The 27,865-nt window shown below is 39.3% G+C and overlaps 1 protein-coding gene across 1 annotated transcript in view; it reads left to right on the top strand.

Moving 5' to 3' along the window:
- Window positions 1-1,887: 1,887 nt before the first annotated feature.
- Window positions 1,888-27,865, top strand: part of jmy (junction mediating and regulatory protein, p53 cofactor) — a 43,265-nt gene continuing 17,287 nt past the window's right edge. Inside the window, exons 1-2 of the mRNA XM_033646852.2 lie at window positions 1,888-3,640; window positions 17,149-17,322. Coding sequence (XP_033502743.1) covers window positions 2,783-3,640; window positions 17,149-17,322 — 1,032 coding nt within the window. The 5' untranslated portion in view covers window positions 1,888-2,782. The remainder of the gene's footprint in view (window positions 3,641-17,148; window positions 17,323-27,865) is intronic.

The following is a 27,865-nucleotide window of genomic DNA, read 5'->3' as shown; positions in this document are numbered from 1 at the left end:
TTTTCTTGGTGTAACGCTCTAGTGTCAGTTTGCGTCAATGTAGCGAGTGTGACAGTTGGTTAATTAACTAAAAACTTTTATACAACTAACTGTTGTATAAAATATAATATAATATATATAAAGTAAGCGTAATGGTATTACATCATCAGGTCCACAGGAACAGGAATGAATAGCCTATGACTATGTTTCTTAAAAAAACATTGGAAGATATTTTCCGTTATTTAAATAATTTAATGTTTTTTGTCCTAGACGGCTTGCCGAGTACAAATTTGTGAATCCGAGGTGGCAGTGCCGTAGAATATAACATATAATATCATATATTATAGTATATACTGTAAGTACTATAAGTAGTATAGTTATCAACTGTCTTTGATATAATATAGGGCTCTGTGAGGTGGTAAGGAATGGCCCGCCTTACTCTGCCTCTGATTGGCTTATACTGACATGCTACTCGGATCTTAACCAATCACTCTCCTCTTGCCTTAATCTAACCAATCCAACCAACGGGGCAACGAGTACTAGCCAATCATAGGGAGAGTAGGGCGGGTCATTTTTCTCACCAAGGTAGGATTCGCAAATTTGCATCCAGCCGTCGTCACGTTCTCTGCACGCTTGCGTCATAAATTTGCCCACGTGCAGATGTTTATGCTCCTCGTGCACGTCTGGAGGGGACAGACTGAGAGAGAGCGATTTATAGAAAGTGAAGAGAAAATGTATGAAAGCAGACGAATAATTTAATTAAAATCATTAAATTACAGAAAAAACAATTAACAAAAAGCAAACTGATGCGAATTTATTTTAAACCTCTGCCTGTCATTTGATTTAAAAACTATCGCAGTAAACGGATTTATGTGTTGCCTTCACGTTACATAGGAAAAATATGCGCTTAAACTGCATGTTTCAAAGTTGATGGTTTTCTTACTGGCTAGATAGAAATATATGTGCTTTAACAACTAAATAGTAACACAGATTTCATCGTTATGATCACTTCACTATATTTCAACACGACATATAGCAAAATATAAACTGTAATCTTTGAACAGTTGTATGATTCAACAGGGGCAGAAAGACGAAAATTGTAGCTTGCTGCTCACGTGTCTGCCTTTTCTCACAACCAATAAATAACACAAATGACAATAAATGGCGTGGTGATAACAACCTTTTTAGACAGATATGCACAGCAAAACACACATCACAGCCAGTAACAACAGACTATACTCATGATTCAGGTTCTTGGCAATAATACATTGTGCATTATTTAATTAAAAAAAAAACATTACTCTTAGCACTATAAGAATATGTTGGTTTTAATACTTTTGTACTTTACTTATATACTAAGTACTTCTAGTAACGGAGTATATTCTTTTACATGAGTAAAAGATATAAATGCCTTTTTAAAATTTAATTTATGGTAAAAAAAAAGTCACGTCATATGACATTTGAATACAGATTAGGCTACATTATTAATACAGCTAAACAAACTGCAAGACAGAAATAAATAATAATGAAAGACAAAAAAATGACAAAAAAAAAGAACAAAATACTAGTGGCCATTTAGGAATTAAGGTACACAGATATATATATATATATATCTATATAAAGACATAGGGTCTCTCCAAATTCACAGCATTTTACATATTTTTTTAGGGAATTGTCTTTTAATAAGATAAGATAAGAGATAAGATACACCTTTATTGATCCCACAATTGAGATGTATGTGTATATGATAATGTAGAAATGCAGGACATATTGGGCAAGTTTAAAAAAAGGAAAAAAAATTGCCAAAAAATGAAATTAATTAAATATAATATAATTAATTATAATCATATTTTGATAATTATAAGCCAGCATGTATTAAAAAACAAACCCTACATGTCCTAGTTTTATTTATCTTTTTTTTTCTTTATTGAACTAAATAGAAACAAACAAACAAGGCACATTTTTAAGCCCTGTTCATCAAAACAAAAAACAGGGCTATCTCAAATTAACTTAATACCTAGTAATGAATGCTTTTTTGGCTTTAACACGTTTCAGTGACTAAATCAAGAGTTTAACTCCAATGAATCAAACAAGGTTTGATCTTAAAGTATCTACATTTGTGTATGAAAAACGTCCCCAGTCACAACACCATATTTGACTCAGTCAAGACGAGGGAAAAAAGACATGAACGCCTCTACTAACTCTGGTATTTCCGACTGTCATCATGGATCTTGAACGCCCCATGCGTGGCCTGGGGGGGGAGGGTGCACCAGTTAAATCCCTCCCCGGATTTGACAACACGCACGCACCTTGCCTGCTTGTAAACAGAAGCTCACACGTGACATCCAGAGCCCGATCTGCGCGACCGCATTGTGTGTGAGCGGACAAAGAGCGACACAGTCACCGTTTAATATTACTGAGCGCGAGCAGGTCAACGGGCAGGTGTCATGACAACCGACATTATGAAGCCGACTTTCCTTCGTCGTCTTTGCCGCTGTGTTCGAGCGCATCTGGTCGTCTGAACTTCTTCATGTCTGTATCCCAAATCCGACCGTTTGGAGGGACAACGACGCTAGCTGGGCTTTCTCCAGCTCACACGCAGCTGGCGGCTGGTAAACAAAGCTGGACGGCCTTTGTTTCACCTCTTAATTTAGCTCGTCGGTTTATTCTCTTTAGCTGCGCCAAACCTTACTTTTCTAGCTAACGTTAGCTAAACGCAGCTAGCAGTAGCCGTTCGCCTCGACATTAGATTTAATTTTTTGAGCTAACCTTAATCTTGTCTTTATATTATTGGCTTGATGAGATGTCATTCACGATGGAAGATAACTTGGAGTCCGGATGGGTGTCCGTTCGACCCAGAGTCTTCGATGAAAAAGAAAGACATAAATTTGTCTTCATCGTGGCCTGGAACGACATCGAGGGAAAGTTCGCCATAACCTGCCACAACAGAACAGTGCAGAGACGGACCACTTTTCTTCTGGACCCGCTCCTCGACGCTGTTATGCTCCCTTCCCCCGGTGCCTCCGTGGCAGAAAAACGCACAAAAAGTCCTGTCACGACGAAGAAAGACGGCCAAGCGTATAAAGTTCGACCACATTCGGTCCCTAAAGGAAAATCCACAACAAAGACTGCTGCTGGGGACAAAAAACTCGGTAGTTCAAAGACATCCGAGTGTGTCAGCCCGACGTTAGGCTCCTGGGATATTGTGACGCCGAAAGTAATAGATATCGAGATCTTGGACCCAGTGGATGTCCCGATCTCTCCGGATGATGCAGACCCGGGGGACGGTGACAGCACCGGCCGCGAGGACTTCAGCTGGGCCAGACTGTTCTCCTTCCAGGACCTGAGGGCAGCCCACCTCCAGCTGTGCGCTGTCAACTCCGACTTGGAGCCGTGTTTACCCTCCTTCCCAGAGGAGCAGTCCGGCGTGTGGTCGGTCCTTTTCGGTGCCTCAGGGGTGTCGCAGCGGGAGACGGACGCCCTGTGTTACCAGCTGCAGGTGTACCTGGGTCATGCCCTGGACACCTGCGGCTGGAAGATCCTTTCGCAGGTGCTTTTCTCCGAGAGCGAGGACACGGACGAGTACTACGAGAGCCTGAGTGAGCTGAGGCAGAAAGGCTATGAAGATGCTCTGGAGAGGGCCAAAAGACGCATGCAAGAGGTGAATTTACTTCTGCTTTCATGTGGTTTGAATGAAATGCAGGTGTGATGTGGATCTTTTGGTGCTCAATGTTTACAAAAACACACTTTTACACTTTGAAAAGTCAGCCTTATATCACATGGGATGGCAATTTTTAGGACAACCGCAGACTCCCAAAGACCATGTAGTGTTCGGAGCATAATTGTGCCTCATGGTCTGCTTATTCTCCTCCTCTTCCTTTGTCCCCCCCTGTGATCTACCATCTGTTGCTGCACGTTCACAGGCCTTGTAATATGATCTGGTCTGGCCAGACCTCACTGTAGTTGGGTGAACAGTTTGAAGGGAGTCACATAGGAAAAAAAAACAAAACAGGAGAACAATTAGAGGTGGAGTTACAGAAATGATGTGTCACTACAGCTGTTGAGATTGTTTCAGTGTTGACCCAGACAGCTGAAGACAAGTAATTAGTGTAACACAGAAGCTAACAAATATTTTCAACCAACTATCAAAGGGTGGAAGAAGTATTCAGATCCTTTATTTAAGTCAAAGTACTAATGCACTGTAAAAAATACTCCATTACAAGTAAAAGTCCTGCATTCAAAACCTTACTAAAGTAAAAGTAAGTATCAGCAAAATGTACATAAGTATTAAAAGTAAAAGTGGTTGTTGTGCAGTAAAATGTTCGCTGTCAGTGTTTCAGTATTATATATAATGTTTTTTGATTAATATTACTGTTTCGTGTTAATAATACTAACATTTAAAATTAACACATCTGAAGATAGATGGTTTTAACTGGACAGGAAATATATGAAAAATTGTAATCTGAAGAGTATGTAAAGCTGGGGGACAAATACAGTGGAGTAAAGATAAGATGTAGTGGAGGAGAAAATTAAAGTTGCATTCAATTGAAATACATAAGTAAAAACAAGTGCCTTAAATTGGTACTAAAGTACAGTACTTGAGTAAATGTACTTAGTTACATTCCACCACTGCAAATAACCCTAGCTGTAACAGAGATGTGACAGATCCACATAGATTAATGCAGCCACTACTGTAAATCATGATCACAGTCACTCAGTATGTGTTTTGAGCGGAGACAAAGCCTCAGGCGGTTTTTCACCTCCTCTGTTGTTTCCTTCAACTGATTGGTAAACAAACAGTGGAGTGAGGGCTCGGCCCAACCAGGAAGAAATTATTTAATGACACTTAATGTCTCACTTATTTATATGTGACACAACTCAGAAGCATATTATGTTTTATTTTATACGGCCTTCCAGTGTACAAAATGTTGTAGGGCTGCAGCTAGTGGTTATTTTCAGTACCGATTAATCAACTTATTTTATCCCTAGGAGGTAAGAAAAAAGTTAAAAATGGCTCCCCACAGGCCAAGGTGATTTCCAAAGTTGACTATCATGCATGACAAATAGGGCTAGGTATCATTTATAAAATTATGATACCAGTACTAATACAGACAGGGCTAGCTATTTGAACTTGATACCTTTTTAAGGTATTAACTGAAATAACCTAGTACCAAGTAGTATTGAAACTTCTCCAGTCAAACAATACCTGCGTTTGATCCTTTTTTTTTTTTTTTTTTACCCAGATGTAGAAAAAGTGACTATTTGTATGGTTTTTCTCATAGCCAATCACAGCAAGGGTTCATAGATTTCATTGGACATGTCATTGTCCTACTACCGTAAGAGCTACATCCCACACTTTGTGAAGTGTGGTAAAGTCGAGCCCAGTGAAGTACTCTTTTTTTGAGATCAGTATCACTTTAAGGGTACTGGTGTCATTTTTTTAAACAGTACCCAGCTCTGTAAATAGAGTGCTTCATTTGATACCTGTTTTTTTTTTTTACTTCACTCAATACCCATCATGTAAAAGGAAGCATTTCATTGTATAAAATGCCATCAGAGGTTACAGACATGAAGTATAGCCATCCTTCAAATGTTTCAGTGGCATCTCATCACGCTGAACGGCTGACTCCACAGACTGTATGGGTTGTAGCTGTTGTGTTAGTGGGTTACTGGTAAAGGAAGCTCTCTATGTACTAAGGCTGTGTCCTTAAATGCAGCCCTTTTTTTATCAGTCTTCGTCTGTACTATCAATAAAAGCAAAAGGCCAAAAAATAATCTTTAGAAATGGTAATTGTTGTAAGTCTGTAATCTGGTCCATTTTAGTGTTATGTCAGTGGTGAGTTTCACTGATTCTCTGCTGCGAGTGAGAGATGACTATCTTTTGTTGGTAAAATTTGTCAAAACACAAATGATAAGGGAAGCGTGAAATAATTAAATGTTAAGTGGATGGACAGGAAAATAATAAGCAACTATTTTTGAGATATTTTTTAAAATAACTTTAATATGAAATGTTAGTTATCTTAAAGCATCACATTGTGGTTTCAGATTCTCGAATGTGAAGATTTACTACATTGTTTCTGTTTTGTGTCATCATAAGTGAATATCTTTTGCTTTTGGACCGGTGCTCGCACAAAACAAGCACCTTGAAGACGTCAAAATGGGCTCTGGGAAATGGCACTGGACATTTTTCAATATTTTATTTTATATTTAAAAAGATAAATTGGTTAATCTAGAAAACAATCAGCAGATGATTCAATAAGAAATAACAGTCAGTTTCAGCCCCAGACAACAAGGGAGACAAAAGTATCTTCATATCTTGTGACATGTAGATGTTTTTGAAATGTGTTTGGTATTTTGTCAAACTCATTTACATATATGGAAGAACACAAAATCAGAAACATGTTGTGATATAATGCAATCCACAGCAACAGCGTAAGAAATCATCACTCTGAGGTAGTGTCAGCAACACCACAGGTTGTATATATGTACAGACAGTTTTATTGGATGGCACGTGTTTCCGTTTTCCTGGCCACTAAATTCATTCCTTATAAACCTTGACTGGAGGTAATATAATATGCAGAGTGCCGACCTGCACTTTAAAGACTGTAGTCAAGATTTAATGACATGTTGAGACAGAAAAGCAAAAGAGGACACGTCTGTTAAAGTAAAATGAGTTTTACCATTTTTTGAACTACATGATAGTTAACATTGTAATGTGCTGTAGAGCTGCAACAATTATTCCGTTATTTCATTACTCAGTCTACAGAGAAATTACCAGCAACTATTTTGATAATGATGAATTGTTTTAGTCATTTTTTAAGCAAAACTTTGCAGACTTTCCCGGTTCCATCTCGTCAAATGTGACGATTTGATGCTTATCCTTTTCATGTATGAGAGTTACCTGAATATGTTTTGGACTTTTAATTGAATAAAACAAGCAGTCTAAATACATTATGTTGGGCTGTGGGGAATTACTACGGACATTTTTCACAACGTAACATTTTATCGACGAAATGATTCATTAGGACCACAATCAGCATATTAATCGACTGATAGTTGCAGTGCTAATGCTCAGTCTGGCACTCCTTCCTGGTAATCGTGTTCCTTGGAACCCTGATTGTTTGGTGTGTACAAAGCTTTTGGAGAATCACTATTAATGCCTTCATCACAAGATGCTGACCCAATCGCAGCCCTGTTTGTGATGATAACTGGGCCAAATATGCAGAAAGACAGACTGGTGCAAAACACTCGATGTAGGGCATGGATCTGTCAAACATTGACCAGAGACTTGAAGTTTTTTCTTATCTGTGGCCTGTTGTTAAACAGAATTAGGCTTGCCTACAGTAAACCTGACACGTTGTAAGCTAATAGTTACATTTTAATGGCTTTGCTTTGTAGTCGTTCAGGTGTGATGATAATGTGAAGCGTGAGAAAGATTAAACATTAACTGAGGTGTGGATTATGCAGGCTTGATGCTTTACATTACAGTGTTTAGTATCCAACAAAAGGTGTGAGTATAATGTACACCTGGCATCTAACAAAACTGCAGCTGTTATTTTCAATGATCAGTTAATCTGCTGATTATTTCCTTGATTTTATCATTTGGTGTATAAAACAGAAGGTAGCAAACAGTGACAATGTCTATCCCACACCTTTTAGTTACCATATTTAAATATCTTATTTTGTGCAACCAGCTGTGCAAAACCCAAAGATACTGTATTAACTTTACTGTCATAAATGAAAACCAGCACATATTCATATTTAAAAAGCTAGAACCAGAGAATTTGGCATTTTCCATAATGCACATACACAGTTCCTCACTCTCTATCCACCTTATTCCTAGCCCCCATGATATCATGAGTAAATTATGGGTGCGACTTCCTGCATTGAACCGGAACCAACATTTTCCAGTTGTAACAGTATGCAAATCCTCTCACCTAAAGTGACACCTCAGTTGGGATAATGCATCCATACCTCTGCCATCTCTGACAGCTACTGGTTGTAGCATTGGTTGTTTATCTTTTTAACAAAGCACATTAGCGATTAGCTTGCCTTGCTATGTTAACATGTTGTTAAATTTAACAGTGCCCGAGCCAGCTCACAGTAAACATACACTTCCTCCAAAAGATTATTTATAATTTCTTAGGACTCATAAACAGAACAGATGTAAAGCTTCATATAAAGTGAATAAATATGATGTTTCCCAGCGAATGCTCCGCCCGTCTGCCTTAACGACGCATTTCAGGAATTGTCATAACTGCTGATTTAATAAATCTACTGAGTGAACCATAATGCCGAATTCAGCAGCAGACTTGAGAAATATCAGTAATTTGAAGCAGTTGTAAAATATATAACTTCAGGCATTCAATTTATATTAAGTATGGCAAATCAGTAACACAGTCTCAACCTAGTGATGTAACACATAATTCAAGGTATGCTACTGAGTTTATTTTATAAGAGGCAATTTTCTAACATAGACTGTGAATGACAGGTAAATACAGAAATATCATGTGCTGACGTTGAGTGACAGACCTGTTATTTTAGATGTCATTCTCTTGTGCATGTTCTGATTTAACACCTCTCTGTTGAAACTCCTTTGGTTTTATTATTTCTCATGTCATTCCAGGCAAGTGACAACATAGTGTATGCATTAGAGTGCGTGCGAAAATATGGGACAGATCACCACTCGCATTGATTTAGTAAGGGATAGTGCATTTTATTTTTCAATACAGGACAATCTGGTATTATATGGGACGGGTGACAACCTATTTCTCTCTGTCAGTAGATGATTGAAACTGTGGTTATTGTTGGTTACAGGAACAGTCCCATTGTTCTGGGTGCATGTTCATCACTGTTGTTGAAACAACAAGTATAGCTCAGTCTGGTTGTTAGTAACGTCACAGACGTGGACAGTACAACACGTGCCAGAGCTCCACAGAGACATTTAACGTTAGTTAGATATCTGTTAAAAAAAACCCAGTATTAGCTCAACTGAAGTTGAATTACTTGAGAAAAGAACTGCTGTTGGCTGTTTGCCACAGAGACTAGTCACCGACTAACCGTAAAAAGTCCATTAACTAGCTTACTCCCACCTCTGATATCTCACCATAAGGGTGTACCACGTAGCAAGATTAGTGGCTTAGTGAGGTATGTTGAGCCTAAAGCTAGTTTTTTCCATCCTACAAAGGTGACTCTCTAGCCCTTTTTAGATAGGAATTGTGCAAATTTGCAGGAAAGCCCAATCAGTCTTTTTTTTCAGCATTGGCAGTATAAAAACAAAATCAGGGAGTGCGGCAATTTGCCACTTGCCTTCTTTTTGTTTATACAGAATGCGCCTTTTTTGGGGCAATGGGGGGCGTGAGCAAATAACAAAATGTGTTGGTCAGCGTATGATGTAAACAGTGATGTGGGATGGAAGCTGCGGCTAGTCAGTCCTTCGGCGATTCTCTTGTAAGTTGGCCCGTTCCTCACCGTTCCTGTCATCTGATGGTTAGTGGCCTCTTAGTTTGCGAGGACAAGGAGGACGCGCAATTCCTTGTCTCCCCAGTTGCTCATCTTTACAGTGTCCGTCAGGTGTGTTTCCCTCTTGCTATTAGCTGCTCACTAATTCCTGCTATCAGCTGTTTCCTGTTTGTCCACTGCCAGTGGGTCGCACGTGCAGCGTCATCAACAGCTCCTCCCACAAGTCTTCAACAGCCCCTCCCGTTGTGGAAGGCAGCCTCGGTCTGTTTAAACAAAAAAGCGCACCGCCAATATGACTACCCTACGAGGTGGAAAATTGGGCACCTCGGATCAACTTGCCAATCAGGCTCTGTGTGTCTAAACGCTCGCAGCTTGCTGGCAAAACGGCCCAACATTCGCGGAAAATCTGGCAGTGTAAAAGGGGCTTCTTTTAACCTGGCTAGATCACCAGGGTAACTTCTGCAGCAGACCTAACCTGGTTGGGTCCAGGTTATGTTCGGAGTTTCTGCTTGAAATTGTTTACAAAGCGCCTTTCATTACTGCTTTGTGTAGTGTCACTCTATAGTCAGTGTTTATGTATGAGCGATACAGATTGTCAGATGAGGGAATACGTTATAAATGCACTTTATACAACTTGTTGAATCTTAACTATGAAAATAGAATGACAGTCATTCTATTTCTGTAGCTGTGACGTTACATACATGCCCCCAAAGGAAACTGTGCAATTACAGTAACAGTTAATGTGTGTATCATGGTGCTTCTTTTTTTTCCCACTGCAACCTCCAGTCCATCAGTGATGCTGAAAATATGAATAATATTGTTTTATTTTATTTGCATGGTTGTTGGTGCTCTCACTGTTCTCCGTTCCATTTGCCCACGCAGGCTCTGAAAGAAACCTTCTATAAAATCACTGTAGAATCAGCTGTAGAATGTGCATTTGTCACGTGGGAAAATAAATGGAGGGGAAAATGAAACCAGTTCATTCACAAATGAGTTCACATTTGTTAGTATTATTATTAGTAATATTAATGCAATTACTCCTGTCTCGCCTAGGTTGAAGCTACTGTGTTGCTTTTTACTGCAATGCTCTTTAATATTCTTCAAAAGCGGAAGTTGGGGGCACATGATTGGTCAATATCATGTGTCAGATCACGCAGTGACATGATCATTTGATTCATTTTATGAGAACACACACACAGAGCCTGAAGCAGAAAGCCTGGGTTAAAGACAGATCATAACCACCTTCATGGTATCTCTGACCGAGGCTTTAGAGTTTGTAGAGCCAGCTCACACAAAGAGAGCCTGGCTCTGTTGAACTGGCTTGGTGGTACAGCCCTCAGAAATTGCACCCATAATCATTTCTACAGTAGCGCCCTCAGGAATAAGGTTGATAATCGATTGATAATAGGCAGTTTATTTACTTCTGTTTATTTTGTTTGTTAATGTGCCCACAGTTTGTGTTTTGTCATGGTGAGTGTGCACGTTAGTCTGCCATACTGTGGCTTTGTGGGACAACATTTTAGCTCAGATTGTTTACATTGCACAATGTGGGTAGTCTTTTGTGTTACTCACTAACACATATTTATTTGGACAATTAATGTGTCCTGTTTTATATTTGAGCTGAAAACAGTGATGTATGCCTCTGCTGGCTACAGTTATCATTAATCCTCGTGTGCATCCCTGCATGAAATATTTGAGGGAAAAAAACACACAAAAACATGAACCCACATTGCTCAAAGGATTTCTAGTTGTAGGTCCTAGTTCAGTTGATTCACAGGTGGTGGCAGCTCTGCAAAGAACCTTGCCATTGAGTGCTATTGGTAACTGGTTTTCCCCTTTAGGCTCACACTGCATTTTATGTCTCCCAAATAGCATTTAGTTCATTCAAACTGAGCGTCTGCTCAGATCATAGTCGGCTGTGTTCCTCCTGCGAGATGCTTCAATTAAAAGGCAGAGAGAAAAGTGCTCCAGCAAGACGGAGCAGATTTAGCACCGACAAACTGGAAGAGTTAGTCCTGATGATAGGCCTGGAGCAGCTATGCTATAGCTCATATCACTCCTGTAATTATGCACTCATTGCACTTTGGAGTGCTTTCTGTCGACTTTACAGCTACATTTAGCACACGATCATGTAATAATATCTTTCAAACAAGTTGGAAAAGTAAGAAATAAATACATCTAAAGCTACCGTTGGAAACTTAACAAACAGACAGTCTGCGACAAAAAATCCTCTCACCTCTTGTTGTCTAATGGCATCTGTTAGAATCTACTACTGCTGCTGAACAAAAACAACCAATCAGAGCAGAGAATTCTCTAGCTGGAGATTGTATTCTCTGTCAATTGTCCAATCAGTTGGTGCAGTGGTTTCCTAACGGTGTGCTGCATCACACTGGCACACCTGGACTGGCATTATGGCACAAGTCTAGCTGTAGCGTGTGATTTCGGGACAACCATACATTATTATTGTAACATACAAGTATACAAAAAATTATGAATTAGTATTTATTTAAATTACAATAAGTCTATGACCAAAAATAAATTACGCAGTTGCCAGGTAATGGGGATTATTAAGTGTGGCCCTGATTGACAACAATATTGAAAAAGAGAAATTTATGAGGGGAAATGGATTGCTTTCTTGTGCAGTGCAACAAACAACTAACCACCAGTGCAGACACCCCACCAATTAAAGATAAGAGGAATAAAAATTTGAGTAGACCGTATCATGAAAGCTACCTGTACCGTATAGCTTCAGCTTGACTGAGGATGTTAATGCCCCTCAGACTGGGTGCGTCACCTGTCGGGAGAAGCTGGCTAATGCTAGCATGGTGCTAAGCATGTTGAAGAGGACCTTTGAAACCAAACATCCCTTTCGCGCTGAGAGAAACTTCGCCTACTTTAAAAGAGCACACAACCTGAATTAGAGGCAGCAAGACCGTTTGTTTCTAATTCATTCTTGAATTATTTTGTTACTAGTTTTCAGAAGCAACAAAAGGGGCAGGCGTTAGCACCTTCATGCAACATGCAAACTCTGTGTGAATTTTCAGGGTCTCCCTATGTCAGTGTGTTTTCTCCGGGGTTCTCTGGCTTCCTCCCACAGTCCAGAGACATGCAGGTTAGGTTGATTTGTTACTCTAAATTGTCCATAGGTGTGAATGTGAGTGTGAATGGTTGTCTGTCTGTATGTGTCAGCCCTGGGATGGTTTGGCGACCTGTCCAGGGTGTACCCCGCCTCTTGCCCATTGTCAGCTGGGATAGGCCCTCTCTGTCATGTACCCTTGAGAGGGTAAATTGTTACGGATAATGAATTAATTAATTATTAAATATATCATGAGTGATATAGTTATTCTTCAAATTTTATTGGCATTAGTGAATTAAAAAAAATGTACAGAGTGATAACACGTGTTATAAAAGCTGATTTGCACGGATAATAATTCAGAGATTTTGGCTTGCACTTTGATGAGCCTCGGGCACAAGGAGTTTGAAAATGACTGAATTAGTCAGCTAATTGTTTTAACTTTATTTAAATAGGTAATCCTGCTGCATATTTGAAGTGCAGGCTCATCAGCTCACACACCAAACAGTCGGAGGACCTCCTGCTTCCTGCCTGTCATCATCAACAAATAGATTTGACTATGTAAATACAACTTAAGCAGGAAATAAGCATATTTCATCATAAAAAAACAGGTCAGTTTTCAAAGGAAGTTTTTAAAGAAAATCTCTAACAATCAATGTATTCCAGCACTTGCATCCATAAAAGTTATAGAAGTTAAAATAGCCCATAAAGCTCAGGACTTTGTAGCTTTGCAAAGCTCGTGCCCAGGCAGAACTCGTCTGATTTAGCCCAGAGGTTTTCCTGACTAGGAGCGACTGCAGGGGCAGGGAGTCGGTGTATGGTTGGCCAGTGGTTACCACGGAGACACAGGCCCAAGGTAAACAGTAGGAGCAGTGTTCAAGCTGAATCGTGCAGTGTCTATCCCCAACGTGGAGGGCTTTGGATAAGCAGCCTGGAGTTAATATAAGAGTCTCTATTCATATCTATAGCTCCTTGCAGAAAGAAGAGCACTTTATCCACCGCTTTGGACGAAGATTGGGTGGTGGCACATTTCAATATTATCTGAAGCAGAAGTGAAGGGGGAGTATTGTGCTGTATGAATTGGAGCTACTGGTTTCTGAGAGTTGTGAGATGAATTGTATTTGTGTGTACAATAGCTGTTTTGATAGCGTCTATCTCCTGAACAATGAGCAGTCTGTGAATAGCAGGACATACGGTACGAATCAGCAACAGTTGGGGCCAATTTATTCTCATTGTACTACACTCAAACAACATACTTTATGGTATCATTACTGACCACACACATGCATGCAGAGACACTTGCACACTCTTTACTCTCACTTTTATAGATAATGTTTGGATTTATTGCCTTGAGCTTTCAGAGTTGTTTCAGAGTTGTTTTTGTTTAGGACTAATCATGAATTAGTCAGAATTAGACTCACTACACACACTAAAATTCAATTTTCTATTCAGGTGGATGTGTTTGAAGGATAATTCTGGTGATACTCTTTACTTTTCTTAGTGTTTTACTCTTGTAAAATTTGTGTTTGCTTTTAACTAGGGTTTCAGCTAACAATTATTTTTATTATTGATTAAAGATTACTTTCTCGATTGTTTAATTTACAAATTGTAAAAAAAAAAAAAAAAAAAGCTAGCTATAATCCCCTAAAGTCCGTGTTGATGTTTTCAGATATCTTGTTTTGTCAGACCAGCAGTTGAAAAACTCTGTTATCTAGAAATCTCATGTCATGTATCCAGGGTCAGCTAATCTATTCTACTTTTGTGCCGGTTTTTCAAAGCAACATTGGATCAGATCACCCTGATCTAGATACAAACATTTCAAAATTATCATATTCGTAAAACCATTGCTTTAAATGGGACTATGTATCACAATGTAGGCAGTTTGTCAATGAACACACTGCAGCTACCATTTAAAGCCATAGGTGCCATTGAAGAAAATTAAACGGCGATCTCTGAGAGTGTAATTTAAAGCCTTTCACTACAGTAGAAAAAAAAAATTCCCCAAATAACTGTCAATATAAAAAAAAAAGGTTTTTAATAGAAAGCCTAAAATTTTGTTCCTGAAATCCACCTGAATCCGGAGTTCTACTGGGATCAAGATCATTCTGATTTTTTGGGATCAGCCAAGGTATCGCAATCCTACTAAAAAGTTCTGAACAACAGAAGATGAAGGTTTGATCTCAGATGGAAGACTGGATTACATAATCTAATCCCATTTCAGAATCTTTTTTTTTCTTTTGAACAACCCATTTTCAAGATTTTATCCAATCCGACAGTTGAAATCCAATACGATAACTGAGCCCAGGAGTCTTCATAGATAATCAAATAAACAGTCTATATTGCCCGGCTGTTTAAGGAAATTATTTAGCCCTTTTACAGAAGAATAAATGTATATATTTGGGACTTGTTTTTAAAGATTTACCACTGGGATTAGAACCAGGAGTCACAGATATAGCTGGGAGGTCAGATTGTATTAGGGTACAGTCACTAATGAGTGAGTGCAGGCAAGTGACTGTCTCCTGCTGAGGCAGCAGGACATATTCGTGCTGAATGGAGCAAGTGCAGGATGTGATGCTCACAGAAAGCTAGCTTGCCAGCTAATGTTAGCTAACTTGCAAAGTATGATGTTTTTTACCCTTCTTTGTTGAGAACTTAATGATTATAAACACTATGGCACATTCTCAAAGTCTTATTCATCGAATAGCATCTGTCTCAGGTTAAGCAAAGATAAAAGTCAAACCTAAATAAAACACAAAGAATGGAAAAACAGGGCCATCACAAATTAGCTCAAACATATCTGGTAATGAAAACAATGCAAGAGCTTTCTTGTCTTTTTACAAGTTTTAGACACTTACTCAAGAGTTTTAACTCATTCTTTCAATGGTTCTAACTATGATTAGTAGGCATGTAACGATATATCGATATCGATATCGATATATCGACTGTGCGACTACATTCCCCATAATCCTTTGCATGCAACTGCGCACGCAGGTGAGAGCAGACTCGTGCAGCTCAGCCTCTCAGCCTCCGACTCTGACCCGTGCGTGACCGGAGAAAACAGCGAATAAAAGTAAAGAGATTGATTGTTCTTCTCTGTGGATTTTCTCCGTGACTGTTCGTCATAGCGAGAAGCCACACATATCACGTGAAACAGCGGAATCATGGCTTTCCGACAAGACCTCACTTGTCGGTAGTCCAATGTTTTCACAGCGAAAAAAAATGATAAAGTTACACTAAAACAATGTATAACAGAGCTTTCATACAGCTTTGCACACACATTACTTTTGGATGGATTACTCGCGAATGCAGGGTCGCACAGAAATGCCATGCATATCACATGAAAGCGTAGGACCAGAGCTTTCCTCTCCTCATCTCCTGTTCTGAGAAAGTGTTAGGGTCTCCTTGATGTCAAGATTGTCAACCTGGCGTGAACAAACTGAGTGAATGTGTGTTTGAGTTTTTCTGACTTCCAGGGAAATGGCTGGGCTTTATTTATTTTGGTTTTCTTTTACACACATCTCTACCCACCTCTCTCTCTCTCTCTCTCTGTGTCTCTCTATGTATCGGTGAGTGAGGGATTGTGTGTTATTGAGTTTACATTATTTCTAATTTGTTAATTTTGTTGTTGTTGCAGGGTGTGATTGTTCTAAGTTCTGTATATTTGATGAATATTAAGACTACTCTATCCTCATAATTTGATGTCATTCAGATGACTTTCTAGTAATAGTACTACACTACTTTTGTTCAGAGTAGGTTAAAAAATACTGAATGTTTCCATTTTCATATTCTGTCACTATAGTTTTAATTGACATGACTTTGTTATGGCACTCTAATGTCTGCCTGCCTAGCAGTAATAGGGGGGAAATCAAAGCACATGTCCAACTGTGTTTTGATTTGTTTATGATATGCTTCCAAGTTAAAAATAACATGCTGTACAGTGTACATGCACTATTTTTGAATAAAATAGCTATTTTTAACAATAAATTTTCTCTTTTATCCCCTTGTATAAATATCGTGATAATATCGTATCGTGAGTTTCTGGTATCGTTACATCCCTAATCATTAGTCTTAAAGTATTTGCATTTGTGCATGAAAACCTTCCCCAATAACAAGACAATATTGAGAACAAAGTCCATGTTCTTGTTTTCAACACCAACACCAAATTTGACTGTCTCCCTGTCAAGGTTGACAACTTAATCTCTCAGGACTGTAGCCAGCACTGCATATTGGTCCAGAAGGACTGCACTACAATATCGGCTGGTTAGACACAGAAACAATCATTGTCTAATCCACACACTTCCTAGCTATTGGTTAAAGCTGTGACATCACCAGTCATAGTTCACCAAAGTTGACTTCCACGTGATGGGTAGTTGTGGACTTGCTTTGCTGTTGGAAGTAAATGTTTTATTTGCCCCTTCACTCCCATTGAATGCAAGTGAACAGGAGGTGAATATTCGCCAATGTTAATTTCGCTCATACTTGATCTTTCCCTTGAGACGGACTAATACATTGTTGGTTTATTGACTAAAATAACTCCTTCCTTGTACTTAATGGTAAATATGTTGCATCATGTAAATCTCTGTCAGCAACAGTTTCCCAGCTACATCTTTTCTCCATGTCTTTTTGTGTCCCAGGTGTTGGACAAACATAAAGCCATGGACAGCATGGTGGAGCTGCTGCAGGTGTACCCTGAGGAGGACGAGGCATACGGAGAGCTGCTGGAGGCGACGACTCAGCTCTACCACTACCTGCTTCAGCCTTTCAGGGACATGAGGGAGCTGGCAATGTTGCGCAGACAGCAGATTAAGGTAATACACACAAGCACATACACACACAGATACAAATACCATCTGCTTTAGGGCTTGATTTAAGTAGGTTTAGACCTAACAGTAGCCGGCTAACTGTCCTGGAATACACTTTGATTGCGTTTCACTACTACAGAGCACTCAATCAGTTACAGTGCTATTCTTGTGGTTTTAAAAGCCATGGTTAGTGCTGCGAAAGGAGCCCTGAACCACAGCATGGTAATGTCGTCCTCCGAGCTCCTAAGCCCACTGTAATGACATTAGTTGCTGAGGATACATGTGGTGGTGATGATGATGGTGTAGTAGCTACCCTGTAGCTTTGTGTTTGGGGGCTGTAGAGGGCAGAGGATCAGCCAGAGAGGCTTTTCCCCCCCTCCACCCAGAGCGGCTTAACAACCAGCATAAGTATTATTACAGCAGCCACTAAACCACTTCGTAATTCTGCAGCCTCAGCACACTCTTCTGTTTTCCACACTCTTTCTCCACTCCATCTTTGTTGTTTTTCTTCATTAGAGGCTTGAAGAGGGAAGTAAATCCACGGACTAATCTGAACTGTCTCATAGAGCTGGCTTCAGTCTCGACACATGCCTGGTTGGGTCAATAGGTCAGAGTCCTTCATGCTCACAGTACACTTGTTCAACATTTAAGTCATTTCTTAACAAATGCTTTGGATAATTTTAAAATACAAAAGGAAAATTTATGAATTTCTATTTTTCTTTCTGACTATGAGTTTGAAATTTTCCTTACAGCAATACAGCAACAAAACCATACTGGAAATGAATGAAATGAATGAAATTGGCTACATTTATCAATATGACCATGTTACCCAGGTCTTATGAAGGTGCGTGATCAAACGGGTGGGGTGTTTACCAGAAAAATATCAAAGTCAAAAACGTACAAGTTATTAGCCTAAGAATTTACAGAAACATTGCGTGCAATAGTCCACCTTCCACCTTCTCCTCCCCCCTGTCACTTTTGCTGTTTTCTCTCAAACACAGAGACACAGACACACACACACACACACACACACACACACACACACACACACACACACACCGCAGCACCAACTGTCCCTGTCCTCAACTCATGTCTTGTACTCTAATTGGCTGTAGCCCACTGCTGGGTCCCTGACATGTCCAGATATGTAGAATGCTAGTTATCTGGGGAGTGTCTGCAATGCATCCGTGAGCCAAAACAGTTTGCACACAGCACTAAAGCTCCGGTTTGTGAGCGCTGAGTGATTAACGACTTGCCTCTGATCTGGGGCTTTTGTCAGGAGCTCCAAAAACTGTTGGCGAGCAGAAAGTCAGGGCCAAGGTCATGTGGTGTGAACTAGGCATAAGTTAGCATATGATCAGTAGCATTAAAAAAGCTATTTTGCCAACGGAGTCTGGAACAATGCCCAAACAACATAAAACGCAACGGGGCTAGCACATGTTACTTACAGCACACTTCATGGAGAGCAATGAGGGCAAAACTGCAAATATTCTCTGGTCCAGCTCAGCTAAAACACAAAAAAGTTGCATTTGTTAGCACGTAGTCTATCATTTACTACTGAGCCTGTTCGTAACCGATATCAACATTATCTTAACTTCACCTCTTCTTACAGACGTGAACTAACCACAGACACTTGCCTCATTCCTCCCAGTGGTGTGCCGCTGCAGAATGCAGGGAAACACTGGAATAGATCTTTGGCATATTAAAACATTTTTTTTTTAGCTTAGCGGGCGTTCCCATTGGACTGGAGACCCTCCAGGCCTGTACAATTACAGGAGAGACACAATGAAATAGAACAGAAGTTGGAATTTTAAATAAAATGTCAGGCAGTAAATGTAGTGCATTATATAATTAATAGGGAGTGATTTTGGATACAGCCTAACAGCCTATCAAAGTTAAGTAAGCACTGTGCACAGGTGTGTCCATTCCACATAACCTCATGAGTTCAAGGTGCAGTCCAATCCAGCCGGCCAGAAAAAGAACAAAGGAGAAAATCAGTGGTAGAGAGAGGAAACAAAAATAACAGGCTTATCCAACAGTGTGAAATAACATCAGCAGGCCAAAGTCTGTGTCTTGTTCGTCAGAATAGTCAAGGAATCAAGTTTGAGGTTTTCTGGACTGTGCAACCTGTGCATGCTTTGATATTATGTTACACAGTACTGAGTGCTGTTTAACTGGACACATGCTGTCTCTGTATATGTCCTCAGACACTCTCTGTTTCACCCCTTTGTTGTGTTGTGAGTACTTTCCTGTCTCTAAACTACATTCCTTACACAGCATGCTCATCCAGCATCATGTCACTAACCAGCACAAGGGACTGTGTGGGTGTGTTTTATGAGTGTGTATTGCAGTATGATGGTATTTGGCTTCTTGGGTGGATACTGATCTAAATTAAGACAGTTCACTGAATCACACACACACAATTTGTGTAGCACTTTTTTTAAAGGATGAGTCTGCTGATATTTGATATTTTTATTATGGTCAACAGATCCCACGAAAGGTCCCAAACAAGCAATGACTTAATCTGCTCATTAAGTATTGTGTGTGTATCAAAGCTTGATATATCTTCTTCCTCTGTGCCTTAGAGCTCCATTGTTGCCCCAAAACTATTAAAAATACATCAGTGAGTCACACTGTTGCACTGGCTGACATATTCCTTCATTATCATTAACACACACACACTGTAGTTTATTTTGACTTAATCCTACAAATATAGTCCTGCTGCCATAAGTATGCACTACAGCACCACATCTAGATCTGCTGCTGAAATTAGTCCCTAACAAATGTTCAACAGTGTCCAGATGTTGTATTTAATTATTTAACCTTTTTACAGGACACTGTATTACATTAGAGTTGCAGTGATCAATTTTAAGTACATGTTACCTTACTGCTCAGTCTCCAAACAAAATACTTTGACTTTCTATTCCAGGCTAGGCAAACAAAAAAGGTTCTCCTTCTCAAACATAAGTCAAGTTTTTCATGGTCATCTGACTAAAAGAAATCAACATAAATGGAGGACATTTTACTCAGTTTCCCTCTTTTGTTTAAATTACACTTAACATAAGGCTCTACACTGTGGCTGTTGTTTATAAGACAGTAAAATTGTACTTGTGGTTTATACCATATTTCAACAGACCATTTTTCTCTCAACATAAAACATTTTGCTCCTCATCTCCTGGATATTACAGAGTGATCTGTTCTGGGAAATGAACAACAAGTGTTAAAATAAAATAAGTAAAAGAATTTCAACTCAGTGTCCAAATTGAGTACCTTTTTTGTTAGTTTCTGATCAGATATCTTCACAAGTCTTTTCCAAAGCCGAAAGAATTTGACACTTATGTCTGATGTTTGGAGGTTCCCATTCTGTATCTCCACTAATGGCCCAAACTGAAGTAAATTTATGGACCCCCAAAAAGGATCACTAGAAGCGTATGGATGCTTGTTATGGCTACTAGTGATGGAGACATAAAACAAATGCCCATGGGCAAAGCACCTGTGGTTGAAGCCGTCCTTGTCATGTGGATTGATAATGCCTGGTAATGTAATGCAACAGCTATAGCTCACTGTATTTTGAAATGGTCAGTAAAATTTAGTAAATAGCTAGGCTGTCCTCTTCATAACTTTATATTAATGTAATAAATATACATTGCCAATTAGATGGTAATCTTCATGAGAAATAAAGAAAATGAAACACATCCGTTACAATAATCATCCTCTTATAGTGATCAATTTAACACGACAGATGTCATTACTGTAAACTGTGTCCACTTTATTAAATTGCTTGTTTTGTGCGACCAGTAGTCTGACCGCCAACATTTTTTACTTTCATGGAAGACTAAAATAAATGGTAAATAATCAGAATTGAAAAGCAACAGTCAGAGAAATTTTTGCTTTAAAGATAATGTATTAATCAAATACCAAAACAGTTGCAGATTTGATCAACTGCAATAAGACAATTGACTAATCCAACCATATTTTGTAAGATTAACAGTCTTGTTGGTATTGAAGTAAAAGGTTTATTAAAAATCTATACTTTGTGGAAAATGTAAAACCTTCCCAGAGATCCATCTGGACATGTGAAGTTTGAAAGACATGGGCATTTAGGAGACAGAGAGGATCTAATGAAAGATACTTTTGAGTTGCATTATTGGAGTTGTAGTATCCGCTGTTTGTGGAGCTACTAGAAGCTAAGAGTCATGATATCTCAACCTTTGATCCTTCAACTTTTATGTGTCCTGTGAGTCACCCAGCTTTATAGAGGTTTATTACTAATGTGCTGGAAACAGATGGATCAAGTCACTGTTACCTGCAGACTGGAGGTGTACAACCCCCTCTAACCATTCTGCATGTTTCTGATGCGCTTCATGAAGCTTTCTGAAAATCTGAACTCTGTACGATTCCAAAGTTTCCAGCTTCACCACCTGCTCCCCTCAGGGCGATCCAACGGCTGAAAACAAAGCTGTATGCAAATGACTCCTTAATGCTGGCAGAGGTGGTTGGTTTCTCTCAAACTGATGAGTCAGGGGATCGTGGAGATCCTCCACGCTTGTGAAAAAGGGAAGGAGAGAGAGTTGGGAATTAGGACACAAGCTACTATCATTTACATGTGGTTTGCATCCTACTTAATGTCACAAAGGTGAGGTGAAAAGGACTAGAGCAGCCGAGTATCAGTTGCTTGATAGAATTACAGGCTTTCCCGACTTCTTCTGCAAGTGTGAATACATATGGGACATGTGTGAGGCTGAAAGACAGATGAGTTAAGATTCAATCAACCAGAGGCGTCAAACTGTAGAGGAAATGTTGTACAGAAGGGTTAGGAGGAATCAATACTGTGTTTTTTAGCTGTGATATTTCAAGGTTATTGTATTCAGAGGCTACATGAGCTGAGTTTTACATTGAGTTAACAATGTTTTTCATTATCAACTGATGTTTTATTTTCTCTGTTAGCTGTTTGGTCTTTAAAATGTCAGAAAGCAGTGAAAAAATGTCAGTCACAATCTTCAGATTGCTTGATTTGTTTGTCCAACAGTCCAAAATCCAAAGACATTTTGTTTACACCATCACAGTTATACAGCATATGATATTCAGCATACACTATCACACATATTGATGGGTATGTTAATTAAGCATTTTATTTTTGTATTATTGTAATTGCAGGATTTGATTTGCCTCGTTGCAGTCTTGAAATGCTTTAATTCTCAACTATGAAAAGTACTTTGTAAAAAAAAGTGCTCTATAGATAACATTATCATTGTAATTTAATTAAACAGAGAAAAGCAGAAAATTCTCACAAATGGGAAGCTGAAACTTGATGTTTGACTTTTTTTTTGTTTGAATCAATTAATTGATTATCAAAATAGTTGGAGATTATGTTACTCTTTATCGACTAATCGATTTAACCACTGCAGTTCTACAATAAAATAATATCTCTTTAACTCTTTCCACTCTCCTTAGTTTTAGACATCTAAACTTAACTGAATCAGTGAATGGAAGAGCAGATGGAACAGTGAATGAATGATCACCTGAATGAATCGACAACAAAAGGTGTCGAGTATTTAGGTGAATGGTGCATTGTTGGATGGCCTTATTGCACATTGGAGCGGTGCAGTGTCGGTGTCCTGTTGCCTGGAGGGTCAGAGGGCAGCCATGAATTAAAAATGAGGTTTCTCTGTAATGTGTCTGAGATACTTTTGTACCAAAGTAAGCTCCAGTTACTGTTTCAGCTGCGTTATTACATGGCAACGGTTGTCATGACGGGCCCTTAAACGGTTGCTGTGTTTATCTTCAGCTGATGAGCCAATTTTACACAAATTTTGAAACATCACACAAGATGATATGCAAAATATTTAGCTCTTTGACCTGAATTTAAGTCAATGGTGGACCCAATTGTTTATTTGTAATGAGCTTTCCTAATTAAATACGTCATGACTCACAAAAATACTTAAACACCTACATAGATATTAACCATATAGATTCAGTAATCAAGTAATTCATCTAGGGCCCCATTAACAATTATTTCCATTATGGATTGATCAGATTGTTTTCTCATGTAATCATAGTGATCATTTGGTGTACAAAATATCTGAAAATAATGAAAAATGCATGTCACAACTTTCTAAAGCCCAACACAGCGTCTTCAATTGTCTCATTTTGTCCAACCGACAGTCCTAAACCCCAATATATTCAGATTACAGTGATGTAAAACAGAAAAGCAGTAAATCGTCTAATTGCAGATCCATTTTTTGTCAGTTAGTTAATTAAGCAATATCACACGAGAGGGACTGATATTGCGGCCTCGTGCCTACGACCGAATCACAGCCGTGACGATATCACAGTATAACATCACGAGCTTGAGTGTGATATTGCTTTTATACAACAGTTCAACAGTTAAATAAGCAAGGCTGATTAAGAAATGTTGAAAAATGAGGACAAAATAGATAATTTAAGCATTTTATTTGTCTTCCGCCAACAAAAATAGTTCCCTCAGGACTCCGCTGTCACCGTTGCTATGTAATGCAGACATGGTGCGCCAGGCACTTACTCTTTATACACATTTATCTGCACATTTCCATTAATTGTGCAGCCGGTGAAATAAGTCTCTGATGACTGCATGGTGGACTGTCGCTTCACAGGCACAGCCGACTCTGCCTTCTGATCTGACAGTATGTTGCTTTTCTCCAAGTCATTGAGCTCCGCTGATGAAACACTGACAAACCTGGATGTGTGCTCAGATGGATTCAGCTTCTCCTCTCCCTCATCTTCCTCTGATGACCATTCATAGTTCAATTCAAAACTTATTTTAGGAAATAAATCCATATTTTTGGCTGTTTGACAGTGGATGAATTAATTAGCCTACAACGCAACTGCTGACCTAACTAACACTAACCGTCAGTTTTGATTTGATTGTTGATTGCAATCAGCCGTGAGGCGGAGTGATACATACAGAGTGAAATAACCGTGATGTTGTACTCCAGTATCATCACGGTTTTACTGTCTCTCGACCAATCAGATTGCAGGGCCGGAACTAACTGTTGTATAATTATTAATAATCGATTTATTGTCTCAGCTTTAAATCAATCAAAAAGTTCAATCTGCTGACAAATGTGAACTGATGTGTTTTTTTTCCTGTGTTTTTTAAAAGGCTAAGAAGTTCCTTAAAACAGCTGGGCAATGTGGCTTTTAACAAATGTTACTCAAACATGAGGGAATAGTACATTTGTTAGGGATTATTTTCAGCAGCAGATTAATCCAGATTTGGTGCTTTTGTGAGTATTTGTGGCAGTAGGACAATGTTTGTAGGACTGAGTCAAATTAAACTGCAGTGTATGTGTTCATGGTAAGAAGGAACATGTCACTCAGTGTGACAGTGTGGCTCACTGATGTGTTTTAAAGGATTTCACCCACAAAATGATCATTTGTACGTCAGTTACTCTTCGCATGTTATGTTGAATTTGGAAGGAAAACTTTGTTTCTCGTATGCCTCACGATGTTAAACGAAGAATCCAAAAAAGGCAAACATTCTTGATGAATTGAAGTCATAGGGGTCCACGTTTACCAACAGCAAAACTATAGCAAAATATACATTTACAAACTCTCACACATTTTATGATTAAACTTTTTATCTCTTTTTCAGCATTTGAACAAACAGTACATTACAAATGTACAAACAACATTTAAAACTAAAGGAAAAAAAGGACGTGCAAGTTCTTCTTGGCAGTGTGTAACACAGGCTGTCATGTGACATTTATACCACATCATATTGCGTCTTATGTTCATCCACTTAGCGCAAACAATTATATAATGCACACAGAGCAAGGATAGGACCCAGAGGTATCAATTGACATGTTGATCATCTTTACTGATCATTTCCAAATAGGAACCCTAAATATTTCTGAAAAATCTTTACACTGTTATTAACTTAGTGAATAAGCTGCTCAGAAGAAGCTATCCTCGCCAAATCATCACTCCATTCTTTGAGGCTGATTTTCTCTTTTGACTTCCCATGTCTCAACACCATCCTGTTCCCTGTGATGAAGGCTAGTTTCACCCAGGAACATACCTCTGAGGACAGGTTAGTCTCCATTGGTTAAGATGCCCAGTGTACATAATGCTGGACCCTCAATGAGGTCTGTTTCGAGTTTATTTTTAATACATCTGACAATAGCTGACCAGAAGTCATGCACCATTTCAAATTCATAAAGCATGTGTACCAACGTGGCCCTGTCTTTGCATCTCCAACAGCTATCATCCTCCCTAAGCCCCAGCCTTGGCATTTTCGATGGAGTCCAATAATTCCTAATGACATTATTCGTGTCTGCATGCCTAGGGCTACCAGAACCACGACTGTACTGCTTTTGTCCAAGCTTCCCCGTTGATAGATATTCCAAGATCCATGAATGCTTAACACCCTCATAGTTTGGGGGCTTATGTTTTCTAAGCTCGTCATAAAACCAGGATGTCCCCCCTCTATGCTTCCATTTTGTTCACCATAACTCCTGAATGCAAGTAACAGGGGCAATATTTCTCTTTCTATCTGCTGTTGTTATACAACTCCTTATTTGGATCAACTTCCAACAACCCTTCCTGGGTACGTTCAGTTTAGACACCAGCTGTTCAAAGAAGAGAAGGTGTTTTCCATCATATAGATCTTCCATTAACATTATGCCTGCTCTCACCCAATTTTCCCACATGATAGATTTGTTACTATTTCTCAGTGACTTAGTATACCAAATTGATATAGTGATTATATAGTGATTCATGTTACATATCTGATGAGCTCTTCTCCAGCTGGCTTTAGCAAATGTCAACACAGTGTTTCTATAAGGTTATTCACCTCCTGACTGAATAAGGAAAGCTTTCATCAAAAAGGGCTCCGCCAGCTTCTTTTTGATTGCAACTCAAGCAGGAGCACAGGTCTCTGACGAATTTTAAGTTTGATAACTGACTGAGAGGGCATAATGGTACCAATCTATTCTTAAGCATCCCAGACCACCCTCCTCCACGGATGTATGTAATTTCTTTTTTTTGAAAGAGGGCTTTTTACCCACCCACAGGAAGTTAGTCATGGCTCTGTTAAATCTAGCAAGGAGAGAAGGGGGAAACTCCAGAGGTAACATGTATGTTATGTAGTTAATCTGGGGTATTCTAATCATCTTTAATATATTTATCCTTCCTATCAATGAGAGACCCAATCTTGACCAGTTTTGTAGGTTACTTTCAATTTTTTGGATAAGGGAAAGTAAGTTTAACATCATTTTGTCTTCCTAACCAGTGGCGGCTGCTGGTCTTTCAAACAGGGGAAGCTCACTTTAAGTTTACATCATAAAAGTTGTCATATTGTAGTGAGGCAGTAACTTATAAAAGGAGCATTTAATTGAAGCTGTTTTTTCAACCACACTCATGCCATAGAACCACAGCAAAACACACCTCAAAGATTTTCAGATAGGTGAAAAGACTTGTTACTTTTCCAAACCCTTAGCACCAAATCAATCTGAGGTGTTGAGATCTGCCTTGCTGTTTAACTGTAAGTTTCTCCTCGTAAGGAAGACTATCAAATGGCTTCGCCAAAATCCGGTCGACAATATTCAAATTGTCTGCCATTATGTGCAGCTTGCTAGCTTGCTCGCTAGTTGGGGCTACTGCGCGAGGCCAGTGTGACCACCTGTGAGTGCTTTGGGACGGTGAGGGGCTCACAGCAGCACCCGCTGCTCGTTGGGGACAGTAACTGCAGAGCAACAGAAGTCAGTCTCCAAACACGAGTACAGTCTCCAATAACACCAGAAAGAGATGCTAGATTTGTCACTAGTCATTTTTAACAAAGAAAAAGTCACTAAGAGGATTGGAAAAGTCTCCAGATCAACTCGGAACAACGGAATGAAACTTGAAAAATGCTCCGGTGGTGGTTTATATTTCAAGATCGCTGATTCGCTCATTTCTCTGTCAATCAAAAAGGGATTCAGCCTCAGACAGATCATCCAATCATCATGCAGAAGCCCAGCGTCCAGGCCAGCTGAGGCCAGCCCACTGCCCCATAGACCCCCAGAGACGCTGAGCGTCCGATGGGCGGGACAAAACCGAGCATTTATCCAATGACTGTCTAGTTTCGCTGCAGTGGAACAACCCACTCTATGCTTCCCCATTGAAGTCTTTGGACGCTGAGCTTCCACTGTTTAATACACTGTGACGCTACGGGAATGAATGAGAAGAAAGTCGCGTCAGTGACCTGTGATAAGTAGCAGATTCTGAACAAAAGTTGAACGCGTTCTAGCGCATATGTAGTCAATGAAATGTAAACACAACAGTACATATTTGACCACTTATTTTTTGACATTTTAGGGGAGGCTGAGCTTCCCTTGCAGTCTTTGAGCAATGGCCACTGTTCCTAACACATGCATTTTGCTAAAACTGTTATATTGAAAACACAGCACAGGCTACTACTACTACTCGTACATGCATGAAACTGTTTATGTGAAAGTGTTTTAAATATTACTAACGATGTCCCGATCCGATCCTTGGATCGGGTATCGGCTCCAATCACGTTATTTTTACA

Source organism: Epinephelus lanceolatus, chromosome 19 (assembly GCF_041903045.1).
Source record: "Epinephelus lanceolatus isolate andai-2023 chromosome 19, ASM4190304v1, whole genome shotgun sequence".
NCBI lineage: Eukaryota > Metazoa > Chordata > Actinopteri > Perciformes > Serranidae > Epinephelus > Epinephelus lanceolatus.
Note: the sequence above shows the minus strand (reverse complement) of the source record. Positions and strands in the feature narration are given on the sequence as shown.